This window comes from Dromiciops gliroides, chromosome 3 (genome assembly GCF_019393635.1).
Source record: "Dromiciops gliroides isolate mDroGli1 chromosome 3, mDroGli1.pri, whole genome shotgun sequence".
Classification (NCBI taxonomy): Eukaryota; Metazoa; Chordata; class Mammalia; order Microbiotheria; family Microbiotheriidae; genus Dromiciops; species Dromiciops gliroides.
In genome coordinates, this window is record NC_057863.1 from 243,284,297 (window position 1) to 243,308,516 (window position 24,220).

The 24,220-nt window shown below is 36.6% G+C and overlaps 1 protein-coding gene across 4 annotated transcripts in view; it reads left to right on the forward strand.

Moving 5' to 3' along the window:
- Positions 1-2,160: 2,160 nt before the first annotated feature.
- PPP2R3B (protein phosphatase 2 regulatory subunit B''beta) overlaps positions 2,161-24,220 on the forward strand; it is a 115,453-nt gene continuing 93,393 nt past the window's right edge. For 2 of the 4 annotated variants that reach the window (XM_043994413.1, XM_043994414.1), the window contains exon 1: positions 2,161-2,636. In XM_043994413.1, the coding sequence (XP_043850348.1) occupies positions 2,292-2,636 (345 nt within the window). In that variant the 5' untranslated portion in view covers positions 2,161-2,291. Of the gene's footprint in view, positions 2,637-22,161; positions 22,711-24,220 lie in introns of those variants that run through there. The other 2 variants (XM_043994415.1, XM_043994416.1) reach the window with 2 other exon arrangements.

The following is a 24,220-nucleotide window of genomic DNA, read 5'->3' on the forward strand; positions in this document are numbered from 1 at the left end:
GAAATGCAAATTAAAACAACCATGAAGTACCACCTCACATCTGTCAGATTGCCTAATATGATAGGAAAGGAAAATAACAAATGTTGGAGGGGATATGGGAAAATTGGGACACCAATGCTTTGTTGATGGAGTTGTGAAGTGATCCAACCATCTGGAGAGCAATTCGATCTAGTCCCAAAGGGCTATAAAATTGTGTGTGCCCTTTGATTCAGCAATACCACTACTAGATCTATAGTTGCCCACTGGAACGCAAAAAACCCCCCACAAACCCTTTGAATGTAACTGGGAAAAAAATTAAAAATAAACAAAAGTTACAGACAGTCCAAGATTGAAGGATTAGAACTGAAAAAAGGTCATTAGACTTGACAATTAAGAAATCGTTGGTAACTTTGGAAAGCTATTTTAGTTGAATTATGAGGATGGAAGCGACTGCAAAGGGCTTTGAATAAAAGTGAGAGGATAGGAAGTGATGGGACTCAGTACAGACAGCTTTCTCTTTAAGTTTAGCTAAGAAAGAAAAGAGAAATACAGAACTGCATACACCTAGGAGGCATGGCTAGATCAAGTGAGTTGTTTTTTTCCCTAGGATAGGGAAGATAAGTGAAGGCTTATTTTTAGGCAGCCAGGAAGGAGACAGTTGATAAAAAACACATTGAAGATTAGAGAGAAAGGGGATCGTACAGATTATCTAAACCAGTGTGGTATAATGGAAACTCATTGGAGTTTGTAGATCTGGATTGAATTCTTCCTTTGGCCCCTTAATAACTGTGTGACCCTGGACAAATCATTTCATCTCTCAGGGGATCAGTTTTCTCATCTGTAGGATGAGAGAGTTGGATTAGATGATAGTTAAGGCCTTTTTATTTCAATAAACATTGTTCAAAACTTAATTTTTTCCCCAAACAATGTCTTCTTTTCCTCCCACATTTTTCCACCCTGTCCTTCCCAAATTGGGAAAGCAAGAAAAGCAATCTTCCTATTACAAACATTTAACAAACAAAAGAAATTTCCCAGTCACCCATGTCTATGGATAAAGCCTATGGTCAGAAAGGCCTTTGTTCCAATCGGCCTCAGACATTCACTAACTCTGTGACTCTGGACAAGTCACTTAACCCTGTTTGCCTCAGTTTCCTCATCTTTAAAATGAGCTGGAGAAGGAAATGGCAAAACACTCCAGCATCTCTGCCAAGAAAGAAGAGTCCGATAAAGACTGAACAACAAATATGCAAATATGGCAGGTAAACGCTGGGCATACAAAAGTAAAAAAGAAAAACAGTCAACTTCTTGAAATGAGGAACTCACTTAAAAAAAAAATCCACGGCAGTGCCTCACTCTGAGGTGGCTGCAACGAAATAACTGGAGTTAATTAATTCATTCATCTGTAACCACAAATATTTCATCCACTTCCTGGATTAATTTAATTATTTGATTTCCTGGGAGAAAGTCTCTCAACCCCTCCCCGAGTGCGCATGCCCACACCTTCCCTCCCGCCTCGCTCCACAAGTAGAGAAATCCTTTGGTGGCTCCAGTACTCAAAGGGTCACGCTCCCTGGCTCAGAACGAGTCTCCGAAACTACAAACACGCAGACCGTCCCTAACGCCTCTCCAAGGGAAACGTAACCACAGCTCGATTACCTCGGCTTTTTATAGGGAAAGGGACGCCGCGTGATGGCGTCACGGACGGCGTGCGGCGACGTGCCGACGCTGGAAGCGTGAGGCGGCCTGCGGCGGCGACATCCTTTTGGAGCGGGGCTGGGGGCGCCCGTTTTGAAGCTGCCCTGGGCAGGCTTCCTGTTCGCTTCCGCTGTCGTCGGAGCATCCTCCTCCTCCCTCTCCGGGCCCCCGAGGAAGCCAACCAGCCAATGCGCTCAGCCCCGCGCCCGGCTCCGTTCCCCCGCAGCTGCCCCCGAGGTGGTCGGACGCTGTTGCCTCCTCTGGAGGCCCCGGGGCCGCCTGTGCCCTCGTCTGCTCGGACTGCGGTTCCGCCCCGCCCTCCTCCTTCGGGGCCGCCTGCAGCCCCTGTGATTTGACCTCGTGTTTCCCACCCCCCACCCTCACTCGAAATCGCCCCCCACTCCAATGCTCGCATCCCGGCGGTGTCTTTAAGGAGTCAAGGAAGGGGTAGGGGCCGTGGCCTTGCAAAGCCTTTTATTTAGACAATCCGGCCTCCGTTCTTGGAAGCAGAAAAAGTGGGTGCGGGTGGTGGTGGTGGTGGGGAAGGAGGAGGAAGAAGGGAGAGAAGGGGAAAGGAAAGAAAAACAACAATAAGAGTAAGTGAAAGACAAACAAAAATGCCAACTGGTAAAGTTCTGCAGCCAGTCCTAAAGATGAAAGTGGACGAGTTGTTCCTGTGCTGGTTGAGTGAAACCAACACCCAAGTGATGCTCAAGGACTGCTTGAAAAGAATCAAGAATACTGAGAGGATAGAAATTGGGAGTGGGAATGCTGGGGAGAGTGAGCCTTTCTTGACCACTAAAATCGCTAACTCCAAGCAAAACATATTAGATAATCTGATGGCTCCCTTGGTGACACCTTCTAGTCCTTGTGCTTCTACTGCACTGCCCCTGGGGACTTCAACTAGTTCCAGAAGTGGGCCACATGTCCGAGGGACTCGTAGATCTACAGGGACAAGAGTAGTAAGTTGTTTTTTTCTTAAACATTTCCTTAAATGACGAAATGCGTAGGTCATTCATTTATTGGTTTACAAATTTGACGTATAACTTTTGAATCCGCGATTTCCATGGGTCGAGGTTGTTAAGTCTGACATAAAAAGGATAAATGGAATTGAAATTTGTTTTCAAACAAGATTCTAAATTTCTGAGAGGCTACTTGAGTTAGATTTTTTTGTTGTTTACTATTCATACCTTGATTATTCTTAATTAGAAGTTTTAATGTGCACAAAATTCCTCTTTATCATCCGTCTCTCAAATTAGGTGTTAATTATTTTCATGAGAATAAAGTACGTTGACTGGGTTGCATATACAGTAACAATTTTTCTCTAGTGTTTTATCAAATTTATTCTCTATTTTGTAAATAGTATATGGTCTCTGCTGTTTTGTAATATAGAAATAAATAATTTGTCATTTTTTTTAAGTTATCTAAACAGTGCTCTATTATTGTTTTTGAAATGTTTTCTTTAGATGTCAAGGAGCATGTATGATTTAATAAGCACTGTGTATCCAGAGTGTTTCTGAAGCTGCAAAATTAAGTTATATCCTACAATTGAGCACATATGTTTCATTATCATAGTTTTGTTATGTGACATTGAATTACCATAAGCAGTGGAATTAGACACTGGATTTTAAAAAAGTCTCCTCCTCAGCAGAACTATGCTTGATAACAAACAATTGGATAGTTTTACCCATCCTTCAAAGAGAAGTTGTCAATCCTTGGTTACCATTAAACTCAGCAGATTTTCATGTAGGCATCCAATACAACCAGCATCCAGCTACACATGAGGTGGGTGGGAGGGGAGAACACAAAGACTAAAAGAAACTGGAAAAAATACTTTTGAAGGAGTATCAGAAAAAAAAATATGGAATCATGGCATATAGTCCAACCATCTTACTTTACTGTAAAGGAAATCAGGTTCCAGAGAGGCACTTACCTGCCTGAGAAAACTCAGCTGGAAAGAGCCCAGAAATAGTTTCTTCAGTAGTGGCAGATTTCCTCCAGGTAATAGAATATATTCCATCATTGAATTTTAATCCTCATGTGTGTCCACTTACCTCAGTGGTGTCAAGAATTTTTAAAACAAAATTTATTTTAATCTTTAATTTAAAAAGTAACACATGTACAGAAGGGAAAGCCATATCACATAATAAGTCTTAAAGTGTTTGGAAATCATTGTCCTATACTAATTATAACTCATATTTGTATAATACCTTAATGTTTACAAAGTGCCTTCTTCCCAATCACTCAATTTAGTATACAGTGCAAATATCCCTATTTTACAAGTGAAAAAAACAGTATTTAAGTGACTTGCCCAAAGTTACACAATAAGTGGCAGAACCAGGGCTCAAACTCAAGTATTGTGACTTAAAGTCCAGCTTTGTTTTCATTACATTATTCCGCTTTTGATAGAAGTGGTGCTTTAAATTCATCTGACAGTGGTTTGCAGGATGGAAGAAAGAAAAAGAAGATTTAAAAACATTTCATTTATTTAAGATGCAATATAATTAATGACTAAACTGGTAGCTGCAATGAGAAAAAGAAAGGTAGAGGAGCTGTTCAAGAAAAAAAATCAATAGCAACTGATTTGGTATGGTATGTTAGGGTAGAATCTAAGAATGCTTCTTGAATTTTTTGAGTCTGGGTAACTGGGAAAATAATAGTAACATTGATACAAATAGTGGGAACTAATTTTGGGGGGAGAAGGTCAGAAATCAGAAGATCATACATCTAGAAAGAAGGAACCTCAGAGACCAACTAGTTAAGTCCCACATTTCTTGCTGATGGTTGCACAAGTAGTGTGGACTGAGTTTTAAACTGCTCCAGATTCTTTTCAGAAAGAGATATAAAAACTTGAACTTCAAAAATACTGTAATAAGAAAATATTGTCAGCAAATGATGTATTTTGTAAACTTTAAAAGTTCTAGAAAGTGCATGAAGATAGGCTTTAGGAAGAATTTATAGTTTTAGAGTTGGAGGTTAAGTTGGAAAACACAAAAGAAGGAAGAATGTTTCAGATAAATTCTAATATAGTAAAAATTCTCTCAAACCCCCCCCCCCCATATATGTCCTTTGGTAAATGGGAAATACAACCAGTGTGAATGATAAATCTCCTAAAGAATTTGCATGATCAAAATTGTAATTATGTAAAATGAGGTAATTCATTCCATCCCAATGGAAACATACAATACAAATTCCAGTAATACAGCCATTAAAGAGGAATTCATAATTAGTACCAATTAGGACCAGCCATATTTATACGCAAATATAAGATTTTATGTACATAAGACAACCATATGGCTTTTAGCCTTAATCTCTTAGCTTATTTTCCTTCTCCCATATAGCACTTCCATTCCAGGCAGCCTTCCCTTATGTAATACTATGGAGAAAACCAGTTTGCTGAAAAAATACATTACATTACGTTCCAAAACAAAATACAAATAGCATATTTTGATTATGTGTCTTCAGTTTTCTTCTCGTTAACACAATTGATTATGTATATGGAGAAAGACTGTAGTTTCATGTAGGTGTTATTGCTGTATTCCTTAAGCTTTTCTTCTATAAGGTTTCAGTGCTTTTTACTTATACTTTTTTTACTTGACCTGTGAATTTAGCTGATTAATAATTGCTTATTGATCTATGGATTCATCAGTAGAGGTAACTCCCAGTGAGGAACTATCATACCTTTTCTGCAATATAGGCTTGTATTAAGGGTTTTTACCTTTTTTATGTGTCATTCCTTTGGAAGTCTGGTGAAGCTTGTGGACTCCTCAGAATAATGTTTGTTGCCTTTGTTTATAATTTACAGAAATGCTAAATTTCAGTTAGAGATTAAATGAAATAAAAATTCAATTTGTTTTTCCTGTCCAAATTCATAGGCCTTGATACCTATCCACACAGCCCTAATCCTAGGTTAAAAGCCATTGATTTTGAGTTTTGCCTTGGGGCACCAAGAATTTATGTAACTTTTTCAGAGTCACCAAGGCTGGACTGAAATCTTGTGCTTTCTGATTCCTGGGCTCACCCTATCCATTCTGTCCTGCTGCCATTTCATTTACATATCATACAGCATTTCTCAGTTATGAAAGGTAGATTGTACATGGTGAATGCCACGGTGTCTACATCTGGTTTATTTGACGTCAAACATCCTTTCGTGGAAATATCTGAACATTTGCTATCAAGTTAAGAAGTTATTATCGCAAAACATTGAGTGTGCTTTTTAAAGCAAATATATTACAGGGAAAGACTATATTTTAACTGGCATTGTTTCTCTTTACTTCTTCACAGAAGAAACTGACCCTGGGATAAAAAGATTAAGGTTCAAGTAACTGGTACCTTAACCAGCAGTTCTACCTCCTATTTCCCATTTTGTTCTTTGTCCAAGAGACTTTTACTTGTAGATTCAGGTAGCAGTGTAGTTCAGTTTGTTGAGTCAAGTTTTTTTTTTTTTAAGTGTGTTAGAAATGTTTGTATTTACATAAATTATTTTAAATAGCATTTTATTTTTTCCAATTACCTGTAAAAACAATTTTTAACATTCATTTAAGAAATTTTTGAGTTCCAAATCCTTTCCTTCTTCTACCCTCTCCCTGAGATGGTAAGAAATTCGATACAGGTTATACATATTCAATTATACAAAACATATTTCCATGTTAGTCATGTTGTGAAAGAAGACACAGACCAACACCCTCCCCACCCCCACCCCAACCAGAGAGTGAAAAATAGTAGACTTTATTCTGCATTCAGACTCTCATCAGTTCCTTCTCTGGAGGTGGATAGCATTTTTCATCATAACCTTTGGAATTGTCTTAGATGGTTTTGTTGCTGAGAATAGCTAAGTCATTCATAGTTGATCATCCTTATAATATTGCTGTTACTATGTAGAATGTTATGCTGGTTCTGGCTCAGTTCACTTTAGATCAATTTATGTATATATTTCCAGGTTTTTCTGAAATTATCCTGCTGGTCATTTTTTATGGCACAATAGTATTCCATCAGAATCATATACCACAACGTGTTCAGCCATTCCCATGATGGATATCCTCTCAATTTCCAATTCTTTGCCATCACAAAAAGAGCTGCTATGTGAGGAGGTACCTCAGAGTTTCTTTATTTTGCATTTCTCCAATCCATAATGATTTAGAGGATTTCTTCATCTGAAAAGTACCTGTTCATACCCTTTGACCATTTATCAATTAGGGAATGACTTGTGTTCTTATAAATCTGATTCAGTTCTCTATATAGTTTAAAAATGATCCTTTGGACAGCTAGGTGGCACAGTGGATAGAGCACTGGCCCTGGAGTCAGGAGGACCTGAGTTCAAATCTGGCATCAGACACTTAACACTTACTAGCTGTGTGATCCTGGGCAAGTCACTTAACCCCAATTGCCTCACTAAAAAACAACAACAACAACAACAAAAAATGATCCTTTGTCAGAGATACTTGCTATAAAATTTTTTCTCTGCTTTCCTTTTAATTTTGGTTGCATTTGGTTTTGTTTGTGCAAAATCTTTTTAATTTAATACAATCAAAATTATCCTTGAACTGGGAGCTCTGGAATTTGGCTCTAATATTCCTGGCAGTTTTCATTTTGGATTTCTTTGATGAGGTGAAGAGTGGATTTAAAAAATTTCTATTTCAACCTTTTGTCCTTGATTTTCTATCTATTATCTACATTACTAGGGCAGTTTTCATCAATAATTTCTTGAAATATATGCAGGTTATTATTATTATTTTTTTGGTTGTGGCTTTCAGGTAGTCCAATAATTCTTTAAATTATCTCTCATGGATCTATTTTCCAGGCGATCTGTTTTTCTAATGAGAAATTTCATTTTATATTTTTCATTCTTTTGATTTTGTTTGATTGTTTCTTCAACATTCATTTTCATAAGATTTAGAGTTCCAAATTTTTCTCCCTCCTTCCCTCCCTCCCTCCCTCCCTTTCCTCCCCCCTCCACAAGATCGCAGTCAGGTTATATATGTACAATCCACAAGTGTTCTTTTTATCAGTTCTTTCTATAGGGGTGCATAGTAAGCTTCCTCATTAGTTCCTTGGTATTGTCTTGGATCATTGCACTGCTGAGAGTAGTTAAATCATTCACAATTGCTCATTGAACAATACTGCTGTCACTATGCAAAATGTCCTCCCAGCTCTGATCACTTCACTATACATCGATGTTCATTAGTCTTTCCAGGTTTTGGGGGGATCATCCTGTTTGTCATTTCCAGTAGCACAAGACCATTCCACTACAATCACATAACACAGCTTTTCCCATCATTCCTCAATTGATGGACATTCCCTTGATTCTCAATTCTTAGCCTCCACCAAGAGTTGCTATAAATATTTTTTGTACAATTTCCCCCCCTTTTCTCTTTTTCATGATTACTATTGTTAACTGTTTCCCTTCCATCCTATTCCCTTCCCCATGATATTTATTCTATTATCTTCTTTCATCCTATCACTCTTCCAAAGGGATTTGCTTCTGTCTGTCCCCTCCCCAACTCTGCCCTTCCTTCTTTTGCCCCCCTCTCTTTATCCCCTTCCCCTCCTATTTTCCTGCAGGGTTAGAGAGATTACTCCACCCAGTTGAGTGTGTACATTATTCCCTCCTTGAGCCAATTCTAATGAGATTGAGGTCTTTGAGCCAATTCTGATGAGTGTTAGGCTCATTTACTGCCCAGATTTAACAGATTACTTCACCCAGTTGGGTGTGTCTGTTAGTCCCTCCTTGAGGCAGCTCTGATGAATTTAAGGTCTTTGAGCCTTTTCTGATGAGTGTAAAATTGATTTACTGCCCTGTTCCTCTCCCATCTCTTCCCCCACTCCATAAGCCTTTTCCTGTTACTTTCATGTAGGATTTCACCTCTGCCCTTCCCCCTCCCCCAGTGAATTCCCTTCACCCCTCAATTTAACCCTAAAGATGTCATCACATAGCTAAGTGACACAGTGGACAAAGCATCACCCCTGGACCCAAGGGGATCCCAACTAAAACCTGGCCTCAGACACAAGACAGTCACCCACTGTATGACCCCAGGTATGTCCCCCAGCTCCAGTTTTTTATGGTTCTCTAGGGTCTTGTATTTGAAAGTCAAATTTGCCATTCAGTTCAGGTCTTTTCATCACATATATCTGAAAGTCTTCTTTTTCATTAAAGTCCCATTTTTTCTGCTGAAATGCTAAGTTTTGCTGGGTAGGTGATTCTTGGTTGTAATCCCATTTCCTTTGCCCTTTGGAATATCATATTCTATGCCCTTCGGTCCTTTAATGTAGAAGCTGCTAGATCTTGTGCTGTCCTGACTGGGGTTCCACAGTACTTGAATTCTTTCTTTTTGGCAGCTTGCAATATTTTCTCCTTGACCTGAGAGCTCTGGAATTTGGCCATAATATTCCTAGGAGTTTTCCTTTTGGGATCTCTTTCTGGAGATGATCGGTGGATTCTTTCAATTTCTATTTTAACTTCTTCTTCTAGAATTTCAGGGCAATTTTCCCTGAGAATATCTTGGAAGATGGTGTCTAAGCTTTTTCCTTGATCATGGTTTTCAGATAGACCAATAATTTTCAAATTATCTCTCCTGGACCTATTTTCCAGGTAAGTTTTTCCCAGAAGATATTTCACATTGCCCTCTATTTTTGTATTCATTTGGATTTGCTTTATTGTGTCTTGGTTTCTCATAAAGTCACTGGCTTCCATTTGTTCAGTCCTAATTCTTAGGCAATTATTTTCATCAGAGAGCTTTTGTATCTCCTTTTCCATTTGGCCAATTTGACTTTTCAAGCTGTTGACTTTTTTCTCATGTCTTTCCTGCATCACCCTCATTTCTCTTTCCATTTTTTCCTCTACCTCTCTAACTTTATCTTCAAAGTCCTTTTTGAGCACCTCTATGGCCTGAAACCAATTCGTATTTTTCTTGGAAGCTTTAGATATAGGGGGCCTGATGTTGACATCTTCCTCTGAGGGTGCCCCTTGGTCTTCCTTGTTACTGAAGAAACTTTCTATGGTCCTCACCTTTCTCTGTCTGCTCATCTTGCCTTTCTTTTACTTGACTTTTAGCTCCTTAAAGTGGGGCACTGTTTCCAGGCTGCAGTATCCCAAGCTTAAGAAGTCCCAGGTGGTACGATTTAAGGAGAATCAGGTTCTTCTCTCGCCTGGCCTGTTTCCTGGTCCTAGATGACCCCAGACCAACTTGCTAATCAACCAGCTTTGTGTGTTGTGGTTGTTAGCTCCAATGAGCCTGTGCCCCTCCCCCACCTGGGCCACTGCTTCTTGAGCCTACCTCCTGGTTCTCAGCAGGGGTGTAAAATCCAAGTTCTGCCTTAGCACCAGCATAGACCCCTGTAGTCTCCTGCCCTGCCCAGGGCTCAGCCCCCTCACCAGACTGTGAGCTTAGTTCTAGACAACACTGGCGCTTCAGCTGATTCAGAGGCTCTGGGGGCTCCTTCTCTGGTGAGGCTTTCCTGGGACTGGATCTGTGTCAGGGTGACTGTGGGGTTGGGCTCAACTCCTGTATTAGCACAGCATCTCCTTCTTTCTGACTTTCCAAGCTGTTCTTGTTTAGAAGATGATTTCAGCACATTCTTCTGTGAGTTTTGCTGTTTTGGGCATTTTACTGTGGTGTTATTTGGATGTTTTTTGGAGCGATCATGTCATGAGTCCAAGAGCTCAATGCCTTTCCTCCTTGATTGTTTTCTGATGTTTCATGGAGTCATTAGCTTCTACTGATTATTTCTTGATGTTTCATGGAGTCATTAGCTTCCACTTGTCCAGTCTTATTTTCTTCAGTTAGCTTTTTAACTTCTTTTTCCATTTAGCAGTTCTACTTTTTGAGGAGTTGTTTCCTTCAGTGAATTTTTGTATCTCTTTTTCAATTTAGGCAAATTTTATTCTTTAAAGAGTTGTTTTCTACAGTGAATTTTTGCACTGTGTGTGTGTGTGTGTGTGTGTGTGTGCGCGCGCTTCCTTTACCAAGCTTTTGGCTTTGTTTTTCTCATGATTCTCTTATATCACTATCATTTCTTTACTCAGTTTTTCTTCTACCTCTCTTATTTGATGGTTAAACTCTTTTTTGAATTCTTCTAGGGGATCTTTTTGGGCCTGAGACCAATTCATACTTTTCATTGAGGTTCGCATGTAGGTGTTTTTTTAGCATTGTTGTCCTCTTCCAAGTTTGTGTTTTGAACTTACCTATCTCCATAGTAGTCTAAGTTCATGTTCATTTTGTTGTTGTTTTGCTCATTTTTCCAGCCTATTTTCATGATTTTTAAAGTTAGGCTTTGCTTTTGGGGTACAGGGGGCACTGTTCTAGACTTCTTGTGGCAGCACCTCATAGCCATGTTGTTATGGGGGCATAGGGCTTTGCAGCTATCCTGCTATACTGGGGGACATAGAGCCTTTTACCTAGCACAGTGTGTGGGGGACCTAGCCACTGGACTTACTGTGCCAAGAAATCGGGGCCTCAGGACTAGCCTGCTACACTGGGGCCTGACCTGTGCCTGGGCTGGGAGCCTCCCAGCTGGCTTGCTCAGAAGCTGCCTGCCCTGCACTGCTCATCCCTTTTACCTGGGTGAGACTGGTCTTTCCTGCTGACCTTCTAAGTTATCTTGGACAGGAAAATTGTTTCACCCATCCTTTTGTTGGTTCTGCTGCTTCAGAATTTGTTTTGAGGCATTATTTTTATAGTTGCTTGGGGGTGAATTTGGGAGAGTTCAGGAAAGTTCCTGTCCCAGCTTAACTCCACACTCCTTTACATAAATTCTTAAAATAACATGCTTAACAAAAATTTAGGTCTTCTGTGGCAGTTTTTCTAGGAAGCACCACTTCCTAGCTATTCCAATGCATGTCTACTAAGTCCAACTGCCTTGTAAAGAAAGCACAAATATTTGTTCGCATACTAATTTGTAGCTCAAAACTGCTTTATTTTGAAAGTATGTCAACATATACAATGGAAACTTCATTTTTCCATAAATAGAACATTCTATTTAAAATTTTTATTTTTTAATGATAGATTTGTTTTCAAGTTGTGTTAACATGCAAACAAAACAAAAAACCAAAATGAAGCCCAAACCATTTCATATAAGGCCTTTGAAAAGAACTTTTGCTTAATTTTATTTATCACTTGAAAATTTATACTTCCTCACTAAATATAGTAGATTCCAAAGGAATAGAAAAGATCTCAGTGTTTGTGCAGTCCTTAATATTTTTTAAAAAGCAGACTTAGAAAATGTTCCATAAATAATATAATCTGACGCAAATCATTGATCTAAAAATATTAAAGGTGTTTTTTGTTCCATTGGAATCTTATTGAATTGGATGCTAATTTATGTTTGGGTAAATTAATATTTGATTTGTAAAAATGGACTATTAATATTTCAGAATTATTTTATTGTAGAGACTATAGCTAGCTATGATGGTTTCATGATCAGTGTTCTCACAGGAAATGGTTGTTGCAGTTCAATCTGCTACACAATCATCTGAAGCTCAGAGTTAGATTTGGTCTAAACTATTCTTCATGTTGACTCTAGAAACATCAAACCTTGTGAAGCTAGGAATTAAAAAAGGAGGGGGGAGGTTATGATAGGAAAATATCATTAAATACTAATTAAACTAATGTCAAAATGTACCAGACAATGTCTACCTGAAGGTGTTGGAGGAGAGGCAGGATTGAGTTTAAGTGAAGATGAAAAAATTCAGTCAGCTGTAAGGTAGGAGGTGATGAGAGAATAACTGGCAGGACAGAGCATACTGAGCAGAATTGTATTGAGATAGAATGGGCTTAAGTTCTTAGAAAGGGGTTCATAATCTTTCTTTTTGTGTTGTGGGCCTTTTAGCAGTCTGGTGGGTGAAGCCTATAGACCCCTTCTCAGAATAATGTTTTAAATGCATAAAATAAAATACACAAGATTACAAAAGGAAGCCAATTCCATTGAACTACTATATCAAAATATTTTTAAAAACAAGTTTATAGATACCTCCTCCCCCTAATAAGAACCTCTGTCTTAGAAGAAGCTTGGGTATGTACCTCTGCTTATGATTGCTTGAGAATATTTGCCTAGGATCAAGGTTAGTCCTTAATTTATCCCATGCATAAGAACATGTTACTTTTTGTGCAAGTAAAGGAACCTCAGAGAGCCAATCCTAATAGTTGCCCTAACACAATTAAATCAGGTTTACCTTAAAGATTGCCTTTATAATATGGTTTCAGAGCCCCACTTCTCCCATTTCTTTCCCCTCCCCACCAAAATTCTTCAGGACACAAAAGTTAAGCCAATTTGATAAAAGATTACCGAGTTAGGTTAACACAAACAGAAAGTTAGGTTGAAGTGTAAACTTTTGTTATTGAATTGTTTCAGTCATGAAGCAGTCCAGTGACAACAGGTTTTTCTAGCCTGAGTGATTAAGAGGATAGACAGAAATATTTCATTTATGTCTCAGTGCCTGGTAAATAACCTCAAGAAACACTTGTTGGGGGCAGCTAGGTGGTGCAGTGGATGAAGTACCAGCCTTGGATTCAGGAGCACCTGAGTTCAAATCTGGCCTCAGACACTTGACACTTACTAGCTGTGTGACCTTGGGCAAGTCACTTAATCCTCATTGCCCTGCAAAACAACAACAACAAAACAAAATAAACACTTGGTGATTGATCAAAATGGAGAAGTTAGAATGGAGGCTCAGGCATTAGATGCAAGATAATATATTAACATACATACAGACTAGTTAAGTTGTTTGAGGTGTCAGAGACATCCATGTGAACATGTCCTGACAGCAAGATATAGGGTTTGATGTCAGAGGATAAGTTGTCCTAGGATTAGTGGTTTTTTGAGTCAGTGTCCCTGAGTTCTCTGTTTTCTTGAACACCCTTGCCTTTTGCCCCTACTCCTGCTGCCCCTATACAACCTGATTGGCCATAGCTTCCCTGATTCATCTTCCTGGTCCCTGGAAGGTACCAGCTTCATATAGTTGGACTTTTACAGATTCAGTGGTTGCCCAAGACCCTGGGTCACCCTACCTAGATGATGTATTGAGCAGAAAAATATTACAGATGGAAGTGAAGAGGTTCTAGTGCCCCAAGAAGCTAAGTGCCAGTGTATCATTGCAGTAAGATCCTTGCTAGGTTTGGAACAAAGTAAACCTCCTTTATTAATGATCGATGGATTTCCTCATTTCATCCCAACATCTACATCAAGGACTTGAGTTTTTGTTTGTTAGTGAGGGGAATGCTCTCCACTTACACAAGTCCAGAGCTTGTAGATGGGTCTTCTTGAACCCAAGTCTTCCTGACTCCAAGTTCAATACTCTCTCCGTAATCTATACTGTTACAGTTCAAGCCAATGGTTACATGTGTGAAGGATTAGAATTAAGACAGACCAGAAATGATAGGTTGGGAAAATCAGGAAGGTTGAGACAGGTCACAGTGAAGTGTTTACATACATTACTTAATCCTCATATTAACCTTGTGAGCTTGATGCTATGGGTATTTTTAAACATGTGGTGATTGTCACTACACTATGCTATCATAAAATTAACTTTATGGTTTTACAAAGTGCTTTACATATGTTATCTTGTCATTCTATAAGAAGTAAGAACCTTTATAAAATATATATTACCAGGATTCAGTACAGTAGCCATACCATTTTCTGGATTCTTAGCTCAACACTAATTTATGAACTTCCAATTTAGGGATTCTAGTTCGGCATAGTTCTTTTGGCCTACATTTTGTAAACCTTTTTTATGGTTAGACTGCATGTTCCCAACTTCTTTCCCTCTTCTAAAAATCTTCTTCATCCTGTCTCTTTTTTGGGGGGTGTTGGGGGTTGAATTTAAGGGCAGAGGTGGATTAGACACCTGGTATTTTAGTTTTGAAATGGAAAACAAGTTTTTTATGAGGGTATTTTTTATTATCTGTAGCTATACAGGAGGGAAATTTAGGCATTGAATTATATAACAATACTTCTATGCATTTTCATTTATGAAAGTGTTTTTGTTTGACACAGCTGACTTGGTTAAAAAGATGTTTTCAGAAGAGTCATTTTTTAAAAAAGTATTACTGTACTTTTTTCTGTAGCGGGTACCCCAAAACCACCTGTTCTTTTAGCACAAGATCAGTTCCTTTTTTTTTTTTAAACGAACAGCTCTTTTGAACTGGACCTCCCTTCACTAGTTACAAAGTTAAAAGTCCAGTTAGATTTGCCTCTTTAAAGTCAAATTTAATATTGGTTTAGCCAAAGATCTATGAACTGAATGTGCTAAAGGCCTATTTATGGGTGTGCTGTTCTAAAGCTGATTCCTTCTGCAGCTGTAGCAAGATTACTAAATAGAAGGCCATGTTGGTAGTTTTCAAATGGATGTTGTGGTTTTTATTACTTAGTACAACAAAAGCTTTAGTTACCTAGTTTTGGGGAAAGGAAAGGTCTTTCTTTAATTTTCATTTTTTTCCCACCAAAGCAGCTTTTTCTTTATTCTGCAGGTACCTGGTAAAATGAACATAAAGTAAATCGTCAGTAACATTCTTTTCCTGGTATTATGATATTCTAAAACTAGCCCTATAAAATGACCTTCACTGTATATCATTTCTCACTGTAAACATAGATTGTATTCTAAAAATTCATTTATAAAGTGAGTTCAGACATCAGAGTACATTTTTCCATAGAAATATTTTGTCATGTGGTGGGTAAGTTCCTACATTAGTCCGCAAAGCCCATAATTTAGATAAAATATATTTTCAGTGAAAGAAAATATTGATTTGGTTAAACAAGGCAGAAAATAAAATTGTATGAGTTTTTTGGGTTTTTTTGGTTAAAGTGCCTGTGGGGACATGAATGTTCTCTCATCTCCAATGAATCAGTGGCTCATATTTGTTTAATCTCTCTTCCTCCCAATAGCTAACACATCTCTGTTCCAAAGGACCTCCACTCCAGATAACTTGTTTAGCACTTTGAGGCTTTGACTGTCTTCTAATTTACACCAATCCCTTCCTGTCTTTCAGTCAAACCTTCCTTAACCACATGGAAAAAGAATCACATGTGATATGCTCTCAATAACTAGTAAGACTAGTTTCATCAGAAATCCAGGGCCTGGTTCTTTTCTTCTCTTCATTGTAAAGAGATTGGCTTAATGTACCATAAAGATATTTTAGGCATATTTTGTATGTGAAAATTCTATTTTTCATCATGTTTTCCATTTTCCCTATCAGAGTTAAAAGAGATCACTTCTTTGCTTTTGGAGAGATATTGAGGAGAGGGAAGTGTTTCATTTAATTATTTTACAGTTAATGTTCCCTTTGTACACAAAGGGGATAGGAACTGGAAGGATTGTTGTAGATTCTCTAGACTGAATAGAAGATAGTCAAGGAAGAACTGCTTGAGGGGAAAAGAGTAGGGAAAGGAAAGAACTAGGTTCATATTTCTTGAAAAGGGGTGCAACAGATGGAGACATGAAGGGCAATAGGAAAGATTCTGTGTTATGTGGATAGGGAATAGTAAAAAATAACTTAAAATAGAATCAAGGCTTCTTAGCTTGGACTGGTCAGTTTAGAACGAAGAAGAAAATATGTCTGGGGAAGAAATAGCGTTTTACTGGTGTGAGTAAAATAAGCAAAAGAGACTTAGTACTGGTTCAGAAGAGAAAAAAAACTTAATGTAAACTTAATTCTAATAAATATTAATGCGATAACTCACCAATAAAATGGATGACAGTGGCAGAATGAGTCTGAAAACTAACAATTTGCCTCATTCAAAAAACACATTGAGGGGCAGTTAGGTGGCACAGTGGATAGAGCACTGGCCCTGGAGTCAGGAGTACCTGAGTTCAAATCTGGCCTCAGACACTTAACACTTACTAGCTGTGTGACCCTGAGCAAGTCACTTAACCCCAGTTGCCTCACTAAAAAACAAAAACAAACAAACAAAAAAACACATTGAAAACAAAAGACATATGTAAAGTTAAAATGAAAGGCAGGAATCAAATTAATTATGCTTCAGTAAATTTCCCAAAAAAGCAGCAGGTTCAGTCATGATTTCATAGGAAGAAATGTTTTTTTAGAAAAATAATATCAAGAGAGAAAGGGCATCCTCAATATGGAGATTTTAGGAGGAAGCAGCCAAACGAAGGGAGAGGTGCAAGAGTGGTGATTCCTGAATAGAAATATTAAATAGGGGCAGCTAGATGGCGCAGTGGATAGAGCACCAGCCCTGGAGTCAGGAGTACCTGAGTTCAAATCTGGCCTCAGACACTTAACACTTACTAGCTGTGTGACCCTGGGCAAGTCACTTAACCCCAATTGCCTCACTAAAAAAAAAAAAAAGAAAAATTAAATAATATATCTTTCATAATTAAGTAGTACCTTTATTGAATTAATTATATAGGTAGGATATGAAGGAATTGTATGTGCAGAAAGATGGAAATGTTAAATGCATTCCTTAAAACAAACAATTTACAGTAAAGGAAACATGAACAAAAGATGCAGGCCTAAATGGAGACTAAGTAATGATATTCTAAATAATTAGAAAAACAGTGAATAATTAGAGAGAATAAGAGGGAGGAAATATAAACAGACCTTTAAGTAAAATTTCTATTTCTGAAAACATGAACAAAATAGAAAAACATCAATAATTAATGAATTGAGTATATGTTTTTGAAACTCAAAGAATCAACCTCTGAAACAAGCACAAATAAAAGATATTGAAAATCACAGGAGAAATAAATTAGAAAGCAGAAAGATTTTTTGAGGCGATAAAAACTAAGAAGTACTTTTTAAAGACAAAATCAGTAAGCCACTAACTACTTTGTTTTTTCCCCCCAAAAGAGAGGGTAACCACATTTCCAAATTAATGAATATAGTGAATTCAGAAGAAATAAAGAAAATTGCTGAACACTACCATACCTGTTTATGTAACTGCAACACTGAAAACTTAAAGGAAATGAATAAATACCTACAAAAGCCCCAAATTAAACCAAACAGTAATAGACATCTTAAATCTGACCTCATAAAGAAAAATCAAGCAAAGCACACTACTGAAGAAAATTCCCCTTACAGACAAATTTACAAGTGAATTCTATCAGATATTTAGAAAGCAACTACTAGTCCCTGTGCCCCATAAATTGTTTCTCAAAATAGAAAAAGAAGGCATTCTGCCAGACTGCTTTTTTGATAAATATGGTCTTGATGCCCAAACTTTGGAGGATCTAAAGCAGAAAAAGAAAATTATAAACCAATAACACTAATGAATGTTGAAGCAAAAATGTTTTATATAAAAGTTTGGCAAAGAGAATATAACAATATATTCTTTAAATTATGCATTATGACCAAGTTACACTTACACAGGGATAGGATGATGGTTCAGCATTAAGGGGAACAATCAAATGAGATAATATTTGTAAAGTACCTAGCACTTAATAAATGCTTATTTCCTTCCTTTTCCTTTAACAATACCATTAACAATCATGTTGCTTTGTCATTTTAATCAGTTCAAAGATGTAGCTTGGCTTAGTGGATAAAGCATTAGTCTTGAAACCTGGAATATCTCAGCTCCTTTCTTATATACAACATATTCTGATTGTGTGGCCTGGGCAAGTCACCTAACCCTTCTGTACTTTAAGCATCTCCCTAAGAAGGCTCTGTCCTACATTGGTAGAGGGAGTTTCCTCAGCTGAGAATTCCACATGCCAAGAAAATCAAAGGTCCAGCCCTTATCCCCTATCAGAAGATGCAGAAAAGTCTCTTATAAAAACACAGTACTTATTTAGCATTCAAAATGCTTTTTTATAAGCATAGGAATGGAAATGCCCTACCCTAATAGGACAAAAAGTATTTCACCAAAAGCTAACATTTTTTGTATTGGAGAAACACTAATAATTTTCTCAGTAGGCTAAAGGGTAAAAGAAGAATGTCCCTTCTCCACTTTTATTAAACATTTTACCAGAAATGCTTGGTATATATAGTAATAAGACTAAGGATAGAAATTAAAGGGATAAACATAGGTAAAGAGGAGACAAGTTCCTCCTCTTTGTAGACAGTATGTTAGTTTACTTAGAAAACCCTAAAGAATCAATGAAGAAAATAGCAGAGATGATCAATAGCTTCAACAAAATAGCAGGATATACAAGTCATTTACCTTTCTGATTATTACTAAAATAATCAGAAAGGAGTCAAAAGTGGAACAGAAATTTTATTTAAGATAATAAAATGCAGTAAATGCCTAGGCAGTTAAAAAAATAAAAAATCCGGGTAGTCTGGGCCTGTTTACTCATCTATATGTTTTATTCTATGATTTTAAATCTGAAACTTGAAAGAAAGATATCTGTGTGTGTGTGTTTTGTGTGTATCACCTTTCTATCACTTTCTCATTAGTCCTTTCAGCCTAACCCCTACTGTGTATGACTTTGTACTACCTACTGAGTCTTACAGCCTTGTACTACCTAATTCACCAGTCTTATGAGTGAGATTTAAAGTACTGTTAAGGGGCTAGTATGTCTAAAATATCTAATGAGTGGTTGCCAATAAATTATAAGCTTTAGCAAGAGTATTTAAGTGTTTAAGGATTCATTAAAGAGCATTAGGATCAGAGAGAAAGGTAAAAATCTAACTGTTTCTAAGAGACCCCCTGGTGAGGTCAGGAACGGAAAAAAGAGAACCAGTGCTTCCTTCTTCTTCCCAGAAGCCTCCTGTGAAACTGGGAACATCCAGTCCCCACGCACACACAGCTCCAAGCTAATTGGCTGGTAGCTTTGATAGACATTACCCACGAGCAAATGTCACTTCCTGACACCAAGGAAAAGCCGCATGGCTTGCCCTCAGACGCCTTCTCCTCATGGCGGAGCTTTAGGTGGCATCACTCCAATCATTACAGTACCTACTTTGTTTCCTATAAAACACATATATTGTTTAACATGATTGTAATGTATAACCTATATAAAATTGCTTGCTGGCCATGGGAAAGGGGAGGGAAGGAAGGGTGGGAGAAAAATTTGGAACTCAAAAAATATCTTTACATGTAATTGAGAAAAAATAAAAATAAAATAAAATTTTTAAAAAAGCAGCATCAGTAAAAATATGAATAAATAAAATTTTAAAAATGAACAGGGGAAAAACATATACATGGCATTATGTACTATATATGATAATATGTGCTACATATATATTACTTAATAACTATGTACATATGACCCATTGTAGTTTACAGAGTGGTTTCCTTACAATAACCCTCTGAGACACTTAGCATATTATCATCCCCATATATAGATAAGAAAATTGAGTGTCAGAGTTAAGTATCTTTCCCATAGCTCTATGTCAGATCTAGTCCCCGATCTTCTGACATCAAATCCATTCCCCTTTCCTGTATACCATGTTGCCTCTCAACAATTATACTTTTTTGAATTCTTATGTTTATTTTTAAATATCTTTTTAATATGTTGTTTTGCCATTGACTGTCACTATCTACCTCTAAAAGAACATTGTCCCCATTTAAATTTTTTTCAAGTCTTTAGTGGGCTGGACAATTAGACCAGAAAGCTTATTTTAATTATATCTAAGATAAGTATCCCTCAGTTGAAGATCTGTGGGGTTCCTATGGTTAGAATTTATGAATGCCTAATTGTATAGCCTTTGTAATCTCTATTTTGGCCTTTTTTCTTCTTTGTTTTCAGTTGTGTAGTTACTAGATAAATGAGGGGTTATTGAAGGTTTTTTATGTTAGGTTCACAGTACATATGTATTTTTTTTCTTGTTGCCTAAGGCATCAAAGGAACCTTGGTAAATGCTGTATTTTTGTTGTTATTAAAATATTAAACAGGGTTCTAAGAGAAGCCTATATCATACTCATTTCCCAGTTTTGAAGTTTAATCTTAAACCTATCATATATTCTTTTAAAAATTATGGGTATCTTTTGTTTTCATATCTCTTATATATGAATATATCCCTTAACTCTTCCCTGCTCATTGAGCCATCCTTTGTAAGAGAATAAGAAAAAAAAGTACAAGGAAAAACTAGTTGAGCAAAACTAACATAATGACTAATTCTGACAGTTTAAACAATGTCTCATATCCTTAGTTTTCACTTCTTCAAGGAAGAGAATGTAACACATTCTTTGAGGCTGCATTTGATCACCATAAGTACATAACATTCCATTTAGTTTGTTTTTGCTCTCGTTTCCGTTTACATTGTTCTAGTAATTGTTTTCCAGGTTCTGCTTGCTTTACTTTGCATCAGTTCCCAAAAAACCCTTCCTAATCTTAATTTCATTGTTTCTTACAAGGGATTAATATTCCATTGGATTTGTGTGTGGTGATTCATTTAGCTAGTCTCCAGTCATTGGGCATCTACTTTGTCTAAGTACTTTATAAATATTATCTCATTTGATCCTCACAACAACCTCGTGAGGTAGGTATTGTTAAAATATCCCCAAGTTTACAGCTGGGGAAACTGAGGTAAACTGAAGTTAGGTTACATGCCTAGGGTCACAAAATTAGTGTCTGGGACTAGATTTAAATTTAGATCTTCCTAATTCCATATCAGTGCTTAACTCACTGTGCCACTTAGTTGTCTATGACTTAAGGGTAGAAGACAATGTAAAGTTAATGGGTAAAGATTTTTAAGGAGGGAAATTGAGGCCAGAGTAGAGGTGATTACCTGAAAAAGCAGGGAACAGTGGAGTGACTTTTGAGAGCATTAAGGAACAAAGAAAGCAAGAAGGACGGGAGGTTGTGATCAAATAGAGGAATTTAGTTAGGTGTTTTTAATAGCTCAAAGTCCTAAATTCTAAACAGAATTTGGATCCAAGATTTTTAAGACCCACTTAAATAGGAGTGTGATAGACAAAAAAAAGACCCATACATTTTCATTTTTAAGTCTCTTCCAATCTCCTCGTCTTATTTTAGGGGTAGAGTATTTAGAACATTTTCATGTGCAAAAAAGCATAATATCTATTATTACAAATATATTTTCCACAATGTCTGAACTAATAGCTTCAATTAAAGAATTTAAACATATTTTTTAAGTTTTCAGAAACTTAAGCAACAAAAATAGAAATGATAAACCAGGCACATGTGTGTGTGTGTGAGAAATGCTAGTATATTTATAGTACACCAGGATTTGCTTTAATATATACTTTCAGTGTTGGTTTGTGAAGACTTTAATAAAAACATTTTTTCCCTTAAGTCAGCCAGATTTTAGGGTAAAACAAAAGACATCTTAGAATTGGGTGATGTAGTTGTAAAATGTTATTAGAGTATATTCATCACAAATAATTATACTTTTGTGTTTTTTAAAAAATATATAAATTTTACTCTACATTGGTAGGATCTTTTATTTTCCTTTAAGATGTAGTCTTTTTTCCTCTAAAACTAAATTGTGGGGTTCACAACAAATTATTCCCAAATGTTCCTCTTCAGTTCATCATATTGCCCGATTTGCTTATGTGACAGAGGCCACTTTAAGGGGATGAACAACGTAATGGAATTGCTATGTAGTAAGCCTTACTCTCAGTTGGGCACTTCAACAGGTTACAGTTTGGTGTGACAGTAATGAAGTAAGCCACAACACACCAGAAGCTGCTAAACTTGGCTTTTAAAATTCCTACTTTTCTTATTTAAGAAAAGGGATTAGAAGAATGATAACCTACTTTAGTTGATCATTCGTATATGATTTTTAAAATATATGCGCTATCTTTCTCTGACTTTGGAATGTGCATAATAGAAGGCCTGGCCCCCAAAGTGACTTTCCAATCTGCTGTGATTCCAGCCAAGTTTCCTTCAATGTATGGAGTATGCTAAGTTGAGCTGGTTCTTAGAATATCCCAGAACCAGAGTGCAGCTGCTGCTTTTAAACAGCAGTGTGTGTGATAATAGGCTTTGCTATTTACTAGGACTGAAGTGCCTGAACTGGCACACGCAGACATTATATGAAATCTGAAAGCATGAGGATAAAGGAGATTTCCTTGCGGCAAGATCCAGATCTAAGAAAGGAATTGGCATTGTTGGCGAGAGGATGTGATTTTGTTTTACCTTCCAGATTCAAGAAGAGACTAAAAGCTTTTCAGCAGGTTCAGGTTTGCTTTTTTTCCTGTTTTTTTCCTTTTATTTTTTCATTACACAGATTTGTTTCACTTTCTTGTGAGGTTATAACTTTAGAACCAAATTCATCTTTAACAGCCATTTTACTTCTATAAAGCATACTTAAGTAATTTGTTTTTTAAAAAGATGTTAAACTATCATGACATTCTGTGACTAATTTGAAGCTAAAATTAACTTGCTTCTATTAAAAGGAGCAAGAACAATTAGCTATAGTCTGTAAGCATTTGGGGTTTTAAATGTTGGTTGTCATGTTAAACATGAGATTTCTGAATTAAGTACAGTTCTTCTATTTTCTAAGAGATATATAGCAACTGCCACAAAAATAGAATTTACATAATCATTCCCTTTCTCAAAGTTTTAACTCAACAAGTACAAAAAAATTTAAATTAACTAAAAGTAGGTAAGAGCTTCCCTTTCCCCTTAAAAAAATTATAAATACATCATTTTCAAAGTAGAAAATAGGATCAATTATTCTATATTTTATGGTCGAACTACGAATTAGTACAAAAATCTCATTATTTAATGTATATTACAGCATCTATCCCCTGCATAGTAGTTGAAAGAAATTTATTTTTTAAAAGGATTTTAGTATTTGAATGTAAAAGTCTGTTTCTCCTGATTTTTAGATTTTTATTTTACCTCCATTATAAGTACTCACTTGAAGTCTGGTATCATATAGCATGTATATTTTCCAAATCAGTCTAAGATTAATACATAATTTAAAAATTTTTTAAAATGTACAGCTGGTAATTTGACAACAATTTTTAAACTGTCCGTTTAATTGTGTCAACTAGCTTGTCCTTAACTCACCCTTTTCATGTTTAGGTTACATAGGGTGGGATTAGATAGTGTGTAATAGAAGGCCCTATCACTGCCAAACAGACCTTACATTCCATGCATACCGAAATTCTTTGCTCCGTCCTGGTTTAGGGACATTTGGTAATCTAAACACCTGGATTTTCTGTCTCCTTATGTAATTAACTGCAGTATGTCAAATGAAAAAAAGGAAAATAATACTTTTAAAAACTTACTTTCTAATTCTTTAAATATGTTTTAGAATAATTTTTAAAATTTTATGTTTAACTTGTGCCTTTTACATTTTGGAATTCTATCTGCCACAAATTTTTATCGAAGTACATTTAACTTTATTTATACTTTAAGAGGAATTAAAAAGACGATTTTGAGAACTTAAAAGACTTGTTATGTTATCTGATGATAGCATGTACATAATTTTCAAACCCTAAAACACTATATAGATGCTAACTATTATTATTACTGATAGGACCTTTGGAGTATATGCCTGATTTAAAAATTCAAGATTGTCGATATTTGTAGATTGTAGTTAGTCTCTTTATAGGAATCAAAAGTCCTTTTCATATTGACAAGTTTGATATTTTCATTGTAGGATGTTAATTATTTTTGCAGACCAGCTTATTTTGAAATATTAGAGGTATCCTACTGTAAGTAAACTCAGTGTTTTATATA